This window comes from Poecilia formosa, unplaced genomic scaffold (assembly GCF_000485575.1).
Source record: "Poecilia formosa unplaced genomic scaffold, Poecilia_formosa-5.1.2 Scaffold18, whole genome shotgun sequence".
Lineage (NCBI taxonomy): Eukaryota > Metazoa > Chordata > Actinopteri > Cyprinodontiformes > Poeciliidae > Poecilia > Poecilia formosa.
This window is the reverse complement of record NW_006799957.1, coordinates 2,121,331-2,133,179: the sequence shown is the minus strand read 5'-3', so window position 1 is coordinate 2,133,179 and position 11,849 is coordinate 2,121,331. Positions and strand designations below refer to the sequence as shown.

Genomic DNA, 11,849 nt, shown 5'->3' with positions numbered 1-11,849 from the left:
ATATATATATATATATATATATCTCTGTAGATGTTGCACACGCGAACAAAAGTGATGTCGAGACATGCGGTGGTTGTAAATTTGTAAATTTTACTTTCCTTCTTTTCTGAAAATACATACAGTCATAAATCCAACGTGCGTCACAGGATGGCTGCTATGTTCTACTGAGCTTACGTTCTTCAACACAGAAACTTAGGACCCAAAGCTGCCCTAAGCGCCTGTTAAAAAATCATCTTTTTCCTAGACTCATTTCACTCTCAGCTAGAATAGTTACCAACATCTATATGAATGTTCAGCTTAACATGGACAATGAATTACAGTGCTTTTTAATAACAAAACAAAACAAAATATTAATAGGAAAGAGAATATAATCATATTTTAATGGAAGTGGGGCCTGAGGGGTTCCTTGATCTAAGGACCCCAGCAACTTGTCCCCCATATAGGTATATATTTTACAAACTTTGTATTTATTACCTAAGATGGAGTAGCTTTCAACAAATAAGCAATGTTCCCTTGGGGATCAATAAAGTATATTCTATTCTATTCTATTCTATTCTAAAATTCATGTCTGGAGATCAGTATGGCAACCGACCTGTTTTCATCTGCATAAACACTGGAAACAGATGGGCAAAGCTAACATGTGTCTTTTCAAAGAACCTGCTAAACACATTAAAATGTTTCATCTCTTATTTTTTAGGTATACAAATTACGTGAAAACAGTTGGCAGTCATCCATACAATAATGATGAGGCTTGGAAGTAAATCTAAATTCTGATTGGAAGTTTTCCAGCTCACATATCTCCTGGGTGGTAGGAAAAAAAAACTTCAAAAACTGCACTCTAATTACATCTTTGATGTGATTTTCGTGATTGTTTGCATTCAGGCCTGGGCTCCATGGTGGTATGGAGTTATTGAGAAATCAGACTAAGCAAACTAAAAGAAAACTGAAAAATGAAGCATGGGCGAACAACAGAAAATCAAGGGGAAACTAAGTGCTTATACTGCAGAAATACAAAATCTTACCACGTATTTTTGTTCTACTTTTCAGGGTAAATAGTAAACTTGAAATAAGATAAAACTAACCTATATAGCATGATATAGGAGCTTGTTTTAAGTTAATAATTTCTTAATATTGATGAAAACGTTATAAGTGAATTAATCTGCCAAAGGAACAAGACATTATTTGCATATTATAAGTTAAAATGTTTTGTTCCACCGGCAGGTTATTTCACTTAAAACTAGTATTTTTTCATCAATATTAAGAATATTTCTTACTTAAGCGCCTATATTGTGCTGAAAAGTTACCTTAAGTTAGTTATGTTTGCACAAGAAACTAGACCAAAATTATTTGGTAAGATTTTGTGTTTTTTGCAGTGTAAGTAATGACGAGGAGTGATTACAGGAATAGCTTATAGATCAGTTAATAAGCAGAATGGTTTTCTGTTGTGAGCAGAGGAAAACTAAAGCTCAGGAGATCTGACTGATGCTACTTATGTGTGAAAACAATATAAGTCAACATGGGAGATTAAAGATGGACTAACTAGACATACAACTAAAACAAAGCTGACAGTCCACAACACCAATTCATGCTATCAAACCCACCATCACTCATGAACATGAAAGAAAAATACTTGAACTTATTCATAAAAAACATACCAATGATTTCAAAATATATGTCACTTTGGCCCTGAAAGGTTTCACTGCAATCTTTTATAACTATCTGCACTGAGAGAATGTCAAAACAGGAACATCAGAGCTAGTCAGTCAGAAGAGGCAGGCAATAAATTTAACATGGGGGATTTGTGCACAGTTTCATGATGGCACTTCAGAAATAGAAGCTCAGGACTTTGATGCTGAAAAAGTTGGAAAGAAATTCAGATGGTAGTTTTTTAAAGCACTGTTCTGAAAAAAAAGAAAAAAAAAAAAGAAAGGCGTTGTCAAAACATTTAAGATATTAATGTTATCCTGTAGATTAGATTCCTTTTATTTTTAACCATAAATGTGATTTATTTTACATATTTACCATATACAATAGTTTTCTTTCGTCCCATGAAAGGCTGCAGTGATTATCAAATATGAAGAAAGGGAAGACAAGAAAAAAAGGAAATGAGGAAACGATATATGCAACTCTCCATTTCATCAAGTAGCGTGATCTTAGCATAAAGCTGTATGACTGTTTGACATGATGTTCTCAGTACTGCTGAGCAGTTGCACTGGTACAGTTTGTTTAAGTGAGTGAGTTATTTTGAGGTTAAACTCTTCACACCAATCTCTTATCACAGTGGTCAGTCCAATGATTGCATGTAACCTTGTGTACTCCCTGTTTCTAAATAATCCTCCTCTTTTTGCCCTCTTCTGGTCGGAGTACCAAGCTAAAAATTTGCCACACATGGACAGCATTACACTGCAAAAACACAAAATCTTATCAAAAAAATGTTTTGTTTGTTTTTTTTAAATTAGACAAAATTAAGTTACAAGTAACTTTTCATTCACATACAAGAACTTGTTTTAAGTCAATAATTCCTTAATGTTGAATTAAATAGTACTAGTTCCACTGGCAGATTATTCCACTTATAGCAAGTTTTTTCCATGATACAAATGAAACTGACAGTGAAACTAGTATGGTTTCATCAATATTCAAGAATTATTTACTTAAAATAAGTTCCTATATATTGCAGAAAAGTTACTTGTAAGATAGTTTTGTCTTATTTCAAGTGTACTAAGATATTTGAACTAGAAACTAGACAAAAATCCTTGATAAGATTTTGTGTTTTTGTAGAGTAGACTCTCTTGCTACCCCTTTATCACCAACTCATTGAATGCACGATGTTGCTTCATACTGAATAGTCTCATTTAGTGTTTCAGTCTTGACGTAAAAGCCAGAATAATATTAACTACGACTTCAAATTACTTTGGTTCAGCAGAACTGACCCTGTGGTGTCGGTAGAACACCAACACAGACAGAGATATGCTACAGTGATATGAGAGAACAAGTGTGTGAAGTGGACCACTGGCACAGCGACACAAACCAAGCCTGCTAATCCTCTTGCTGTCTGCATGATTGTCACAAACATTTGGGGTTAAATCCATCTTCACATCGGCTTGTTTATCATCAGCTTTGATTTTCGACAAACTGTGTGAATTGCTTTGGCTTGGACTTTGCAATTTAACGACAGTCCATGACTCCCTGAACCTGCCTTTAATACCTCTAAAGAAGACAGACAGGTATTGATTTGTCACAACGAGAAAATGACCACTCGAGCTTCAGCACCCAAAAGATGTGAAGTCGGGCCTTTTTCCTGCAAGAGCAAAATGACTGCCAAGCACGAGAGGGATTGAGCTTTGAGAGTTGAAATATAGCAACCAACATCCCCATTTTCCAAAGAGTGACTCGTCTTGTGGCTGTATTAGTCCACTCCACTGCTGCCAGCTTGTCACGCACAGATACTTGTTACTGATGCATTCGATTTTCTCTTTTCTACAGTCAACACAGCCTTTAGCATCAATTCTCAATGAACTGGAAAGTCTGATAGATTTGAACTCAAACTTCTCAAAGTCATAAAATTGTGGGCAAACATTTTCTGCAATTAGTCTCCCTTTGAACTCTTCAGTACGGTAAACGGAATAATGGGGAAGCTGTCATGTGGTTACAGATGTCAGAACGTATCATTACCTACCCTACTGAGTTTTAACATTTAAATTCAAAATAAATGTGAATATTTAACCACACTACAGCTAAAAATTAATAGAATAGCTCAAAATGAACCAAATATCACTTTGTCAGAATAGAATCAGCAGTCAGGTCTGGTTTAGTTCTGACACCATCTGTTCAAATTTAAGCGCTGGCCACTTTCTATACACACTTCTGAAATATTCAAAAACCAGATGTCTGCATAAAACTAATGAGAGTTGAGTTTGCCCAGTCTGTTCCCAAGCGTAAAGTCTGAAGAATGCACAGCAAGCATTTTAGTGACAAGAGCTGGTAATTGTCTAGGGATTTCATGGCATGCGTGTGTGTCCGCTTCCCACTACAGTTGATATGGCAGGTGTGTCCATATAAATGCCCTGTATGATTAAGCAAATTTAAACAATGTCATCCAACAACCTTTAAGGAGTCGTCCATTAGAACACTTTTGCTATAAAACTCATCCTTTTATGTGCTGTACATTAAAACATTGAGAGTAAAATTAGCTTTTTGAAATATCCTTAAGAGACTTGATGTTAAAATATGTACCTGAGGGATTACTAAGTGGGTTTGAATGTGATGCTAAGGACTCCTGACAGTGCATGGCCAATGTCACTTTCAGGTGCAGATGAGAATACTCAAATGGTGTTCTGGTAATAAACCTCACTTCAAAGATGCAGTAGATGACATAAAAGCCTAATTTGCATTTTCTGCATAAGCATAGTGATACACTCATGATGAAAAGAACGTATTTCCAATGTCAAGTTGAGGATTTCAAATATCAGAACATAATAAACATGATCTAGTTTTTTATCAGTTTCTAAAATAACTTAGACCTCAACTTCACAAGAACAAAACAGCTTAGGTTGGAATATTTTTTACAAGTACAATGCCGGAACAAAAAACCTGGATGTATAAAAATAAATACACCATATAATTTAGTAGCTTGAAGAACCACCTTTAGCCGTGATAACCTGAAAGAGTCGTGACTTTTTCTGTCTTTCACATTTTTGTGGAGGACTTTTGGCCATTGCTTCACTACCAGACATTTGCTGAATGCTTATTACGCAACTAAGCATTCAGTTGACTTTGACTAGTCCATTGTAACGCCTCATTCCTCTTTCAATTTTTAGTGGTTTTATTTTGCTTGTATATTTAGGATTGGGTTGATGGCAGTCCCAAGCTTTGGTCAAAGAACAATTTGATTTATTCATACCTAACGTTCCAAATCTCAGTCGTGGCATCATTCTTTCTAGGTATCAGATTTTTTTTTTTTTTCTGGCAACATTTCCAAACAGGCAGCACTAGTTCAGCCTTTCTCTATCTCTACTGCAATTAACTTTATATTATATTTGATGTGATAACTGCAGCCCATAGAGTCTGGGAGGAAGCCCTTGTCCTGTCTTATCTTGTTTTGCGTTTTTCTGACCATTGCACATCTGATGTTGGGGTGAAATTCTGGGATGTCCACTCTGGGAGAAGATTGGCAAATGTAAATAAATACTCTCTCTTTGAAATGATTGAATTCCAGTTGTGTGGAAATCCCAGCTTGATGGGTAGTCACAAGTATTTCTTTACGGAAGTTGCTGATTTCCTTTCAGCGTTGTTGTTGAACAGATCTGCATGTTTTAGTTCAGTACATTTCTTTTTGAGGTGATCAAGGTGATCAGTCAAGTAAATCTGATCAGCAGAACCTGGCGGCAGAACCCCTGTGCAGGGTTAACTTTTCACTCCCATCTTTTCTATTTCTGCTTTGCTTTTGTTTAATGAATAATTTAGAGATGTAATTAATTTTAGAACCAATTAATTGATGAGGTGAAGAGATCATTCCATTATGCTTATTACATAAAAACCAAGAAATGAGGGTATTCTTTCTTTTCACCAACCATGCAGTTGTATAGTATGTTTATGTAATTGTAAGCAGGATGCAATCTTAGGCCACGTCAGTTGTGGAGGAGGTGATGCTTCTGATATTGCAACACAATGACTTTAGGAGGTGGAATACACTCAACATTAAAATATGTTTACAATCTCATTCATGTCATCATTTTGTCCCTTTAAACCATTGTTATTAGTGCTTTATGCAATTAAAAGCCCCATGTTTTTCTATTTCTTTGTATTCAATACATAATTCAGAGGTAGAAGTGACAGAAAGAGAGAGAGAGCATAAAACTGAAACAGAGACGTATGGAAAACTGAAAGCAGGGAGTAGAATGATGGAGGTGCCGTCACTGTGCAAGTCCCCGTCTCTTGCTCATTAAGACAGTAATTCAAGCAGGGGATTAGAGAGCCAGACTCGTGGAGCTAGCCTGCTGACGGCTGCTGATGAATAGTGGTTAGAGGCTACAATTGCAATGAACAGCTATGTTAGAAGTAGGAGACACACGAGCAACAGAAGGCAGTATGTGCAGGTGTGTTTAAACTAAAGAGGTGAGAATGACAGGCAGCAGCAGTGGCAGAGAAATCCCTCTGTAATCATGTTGTGTCCAACCACTGTTACTGGCCCAAAAATACTCCCTGTGCAACTGAGCTTTAAGAGGAAAAAATCCAATAACTATTCAGTTTAAAGCCAACAGCCCAGGAAACAACACGACTCAGAACACGACTCACAGGTATATGAAGGCATAGGGGACAGACAGGAAAACCACTGAAAGGTAAGGAGAGGAAGCGAGGAAAGGGCAGAAAGTGACCAGTGTTTGCAGGAACAATCCTCTACTTGGAAAATAAAAGAGAAAAAAGAAATATAAATGAAACGTAATCGGACTGTTTTGTTAACAAATCTCACACTTGTACATACTAGTTGTAAATAGAGCATCTTCATGTCCTGAAGAAGCATGAGTTACAGTGACAGTGCTGTGTACACTGTACACAGTGTATTTCCTTAAATACACTAAATACACTGTGTATTTCCTTAAAACCTTGGAAATACGTACTTGTGGGGTGTCGAAAATACTTGTGGAAGTCTGTTTCTATGAAAATGATTTAATAAATCCCTTGTCCAGTTAAATCTGTATCAAAATCACTGAAGCGAAGTCAGACTGTCCAATCAGTCCAGTTTAGAAGCAGAAAGTAGATTATTTTCTTTCTTTACTCTTGTCATGGGAATCAAATTTAAACTTGAATTTAAAATCTTATCAAAAATAATATTTTAAATCTGGAGTAGTTATTGGGCATGTATAATACCCGATAACTGTCATTGTTGCAGCCAGTGGAACTGTTCATTTGGACTTCAATGTTGCACTTAAGCTATTTAGTCTTTTATGCTGCTAATTTCTATGACTCATTTTCTTTTAAAAGATTGCATCCCTAAACCCCGGAAAAATAACACAATCAGTATATCTGATGACAGTAATACATTTTCCATCCATTTGCGGTGTTCTATTGATAACATTTTCTTCCCTGAGAAAAGGGGAATTGTACACATTGTTAGACCCTCCAAACACTGTGCCATCAAGCAGTATTTCCACATACTGTGATGAGAAAAGGAAAGTTTCATTTCGAAGAAATTGGAGCCCCACGGTTGCTTTGCAACACCTTTAGCAAATGGAAACTACAAACACATTTTCATTAGGCATAAATTACTGCCAACAACACAGCTGCCATTCTTTGCAGCGGTTCTGTCGGTTCCCAATTTCAACCTTATTTAGCTCTCTCATTATTGATCTCAAATAAGAAAAAATGGCGTTGACCGCACAGAATACAGAGTCAGCAAAGGAAATCACAGCCAGCCATAAAAAAAGAAGTGCTATTTGTGGGCAAAATGTGACTTTGATCACTGTGATGATACCTTATAGAAGTAAATAAGTTACATTGGGGTTCAAGAGATGTCCTTGGCTGCGTTGCTATAGTGATGCTTAAGTGTGTGCTTTTTACTGTGCCTCACAAGGAGCTGCAGATAACAATGCAGGGGTGCGTTTCTTAGTGGCTGTGATTTTGTGTATGTGCGGAACTATTTAATGGAAAATGAGTGCTAATGCAGATTCTCGTTTCCCACAGCATCTTCAATATTCCCAGAAGGTGCTGTACATAAAAGCATACATATGCTGAAAAGTGGGTTAGGATGCACATGCGTGGTCTGCAGCTGCGGTTTAAGAGCCTTGTGTAGGAGCGTGCTTGGAGTACTTACAGGGTATGGTGCGTAGGTAGAGGTTGTCTCGTATGATCTGCTGGAGTTTGTGGTCGAGCGAGCCCTTCTGAAACTGCAGACTGAGGTAGTGGCGCAGGTCTGTGTTCAACACTTTGCCTGCAATAAGGAAGAGAAGGGCAGGAAAAATCAGGCCAGAACCTAACAACGTCTCATGTGGCATATAGCAGCATCTATATAAGACAATTCTGTTTTATAAATACAAGAATGTGACCATGATTTGAGCAAGTTTATGCAACAAGCTTGTTGAAGGATATCGGAAATATTTAATCCAAGCCATACAGTTTAAAAGGTGATTCCAGAAAATGCTAGTAAGATGAAGGTCACTTCTTAGTCTCAAGAATAAATATCTAAGACACTTCAATAGTTTCCCTTCATTATGTTTTTGTAATCTATTAATATTTTAGACATTTTAAAACACAAAATGAGCTATGTGACTTTTTTTTTTACTGTGAATGTAAATATCTGGTTTCAACTGCAACATTTTTTTGGCAATTACTGAGCAGAATTTTGCACAACTATTTATTTTTTAGTATAAGGTAAGTTTCACCATATAAAACAAACATTTCAAAATCATGATCTGCATACACTTATAAAAGTGACCACATTTGGATACCCCAGCAGTCCAATCCCAAGTGCTTTACTTTGGGCTCTTTTTGTCAGATTTTAGAGGGTTGTTATCAGGCAGCTACTCAATTAAATGAGATTTGAATGATAAAATAGCCTCAGATGATTTAGAGAAACTCCAACGTCACCACTAAGTTTCCTCTTCAGTCTGATTTTAGTCTTTTCACCTTTGGTTCACCTTTAGATTTCAGTTTTATGCCTTTCATAAAATGTTTAAATACGAAATGGGATTCAAATCCGAAAGAGTAATTTTAAAAAATGCTGTCCAACTAAGTGCTAAGTGCTCTGAAAATGCATTGAAGATTGTTTTGCTCTCCGACTGCTTGCACACTGGAAAAAAAAGAACAACCTAGTCTGAGCTGAATTTATTTAATCTCTGCCTTTTTATGGCACACAGTAAATCTAAAACCTAAGCTGTTAACCATTGATGGATGCTGAGTTCATACTCAATTCCCCTTTTTAACCACCTTGCACAAAACAGCCAAAACAGCTTTCACAAACGTGCAATACCACAGCCTCATGAGGAAAAGACCATAGATTTTCATGCAGAAACAAAAACAGAAATCTGAAGAGGATTTGCATCTGATTTTAACTCCCAGATGTCTTTGTAAAAACAAAGGAAGTTCATGCAAAGCTTGACGCAGAGGGAGATTCTCAGAGCTGTCAAACACAAGTGGGGAAAAAAAAAGTTCATGTATTGAAGTTTATGATGAGGAGTTTGGAAAACAAGGCTTTGTTGTCAGCTTCCTCATCTCTTGAGTGAAGGGAAGAGGAAGCTTTGAGAAAGATTGTCGACGGACAAAGAATTTTTTTTTTTTTTTCATCATTTCTCGTCTTCATGTCTCCCTCATCTTTTTAGCACTGAGACGAAACTCTACCAAACACTTTTCTCCTCTTCTTAAAGAGAAGAAATATACTGGATTAAATGATCACAGAAAACTGAAAAAATGAGGTAAAAACCCCCCAAACATTTTCATAAGTCTCCTGAGTCTTTAAAGTTTTTTTTTTCCACTCATGACAGGTATTGGTATATTTTATTTTCGACCTCTATGTTCAAAACATAAGTGCTCTAATAACTTTAACATCCACCCATCCATCCATCCACCCACCCATCCATCCATCCATCCATCCATCCATCCATCCATCCATCCATCCATCTTCTTCTGCTTATCCAGGGTCGTGCTGCATGGGTAGCAGCTTAAGAAAGGAGGCCCAGACTTCCCTCTCCCCAGTCACTTCTTCTAGCTCCTCCGGGGGAATACCAAGGCGTTCCTAGACCAGGCAAGAAACATAGTCCCTCCACTGTGTCCTGGGTCTTCCCCAGGACCTTCACCTGGTGGGACGTGCCCAGAACACCTCACCAGGGAGGCGTCCACGAGGCATCCTGACCAGATGCCTGAGCCACCTCAACTGGCTCCTCTCAACATGAAGGAGCAGCGGCTCTACTCTGAGTCCCTCCCAGGTGACCGAGCTTCTCACCCTATCTCTAAGGGAGACGTAATGCAGTTCTCTTTAACTTTAACAACCAATTTAAAATATATGTTTTGTTCAGGATTCTCAATGTCTTCTTGAATCAGTCAAGCTAATGAACCTAGACTTTTATAGCACGTCAGTGTTACTTTTTTAAAGAGAATTGCATTACGTCTGTCTTATCTAAATAAATAAAATAAAAGTAAAACACGCAACATACAACAATAGGACATAGTTTGAGTGGAAAATTGTGTATTTTTTAAATAATATAGCAAATTTTATATTGAAAGCTTCATTTTTGTTGTTCACTTCCCTCTCAGGGTTCTGTACCTACTAAACAGTGTGTGGTGTATCTCAAGGCATTGTTTTAGTGCCCTTTTCCATTCTGTACCACTTTGAAGTATATAGTGATAGCATTCTGTGGAGTTGAACACAGAAAACTACCACTTTGTTTCTGGGTCATCTCACTATTAATACAACTAATCCATTATGATCTCTTTGCAATCATTGTTTTACTTTACCAATTAACTATAAAATAGATGATAATAAATAAATCTATATTTCCTCATCATTACATTTGGAGCTCTGCAGATGCATCATTTATAACTGTAGGCATCATTCTTTACACGTGACAAAGAGGAAAAATCCTGTACCTAGCAGCTTTACAGATATAATCACCCATTATTTAATCTGAAGATACTTTTATTTACTAAAGCTGTGAATGGTTGAAACATTAATTATAGTAAATCAAGTAATTCTTGTTTTGCCTTGCTCTGTCTTGACTCGCATATTTGTATATACTTGAACAAGTTATGCAAAGTGGACTTACGTAAAAGATGCTGAAATAACGGCTAGAAATCAGGACTTGCAATGACACTTTGAAAGCATATTCTCAATCTTTTCGTTGTGTTTTTGGTAATCTCTTCTGATTTCTTGTCACTCAGATTTTTTTAAGTCTTGTTCCTGAGTTGAATGACATTCCTAAGTTAAAAGAGCTATTATGAATCAATTTAGTTTGACTTCTTTGACAGATATGGGTTTGCAAAGCTTTTTCCAAGACTTTTTCGCAATATGTTAAAGTTTAAAATCTGCCTGACTTGATTTTTTTTTCAGTTTTCCTGAATTTATTCATTAAGGTACAGAAATGGTTTTGGATTCCTGTAGGTATGGAAATTCTGTCCACCAATCCTAAATACCACAATTTCTCTTGTACAGCATGTCTGACTGCAGAACGGAGAAGTAAATTTAAAAATGTATGCATACAATGTGACATAAACACACTGCAGTGCAACACAGTGAGGTCTTTGTAGCTTCCTGGGTCCTGTCAGAGACGGTTAGTGAGACCGTCACATCAGAGAAGTTTCTCATTCCTCCTATCCACAGATAACACTGCTGCTGAAATAGGACTCACTTTTCTGTGACAGTGCCAATTTTAGCTCCTCATCTATCCACTTAGTAATTGCTTATTTTTTTTTAACACCCAGCTCAGAAGAAGGCAATGCTAAACTGTAACTATGACTTAGCAACATTAAATAATGAGGAATATGATTTGGTTAATTTTATACTTTTTGTTTATTCTATCCTACATATCAAGAATACTCTTTAGAAACCAAATAATAAAAAACATATTAATTATATTTTTTTTCTTCTTTTCGGCAAACTCTTCTTAGTGATGCCTTCTATCTTATTCTACCTTGACATTTTTGCAGCAAGTAATGACAGGGAAAGTGTCAGAAAGGAACAAGGTCACCCACGGGAATCCCTTAGCAACATGTCGCTATTTCACTGAGCATCAGCAGCACTCTTCCTCCCTAAAACTGGAAGCTCAGAAAAAATATCTGCACTCGCTTTGCAGTGAGGGAGGCTTTGCCTGGCACCCTTTTGTGAAGCGACAGACTGTTAACATAGTCACTTAGACCAACAC

General features: G+C 36.8%; 1 protein-coding gene across 3 annotated transcripts in view; it reads right to left on the bottom strand.

Moving 5' to 3' along the window:
* The window catches only part of magi3b (membrane associated guanylate kinase, WW and PDZ domain containing 3b), a 143,353-nt gene that overhangs the window by 43,675 nt on the left and 87,829 nt on the right, over positions 1-11,849 (bottom strand). For all 3 annotated transcript variants that reach the window (XM_007546962.2, XM_007546960.2, XM_016668908.1), the window contains exon 2: positions 7,811-7,927. In XM_007546962.2, the coding sequence (XP_007547024.1) occupies positions 7,811-7,927 (117 nt within the window). The remainder of the gene's footprint in view (positions 1-7,810; positions 7,928-11,849) is intronic.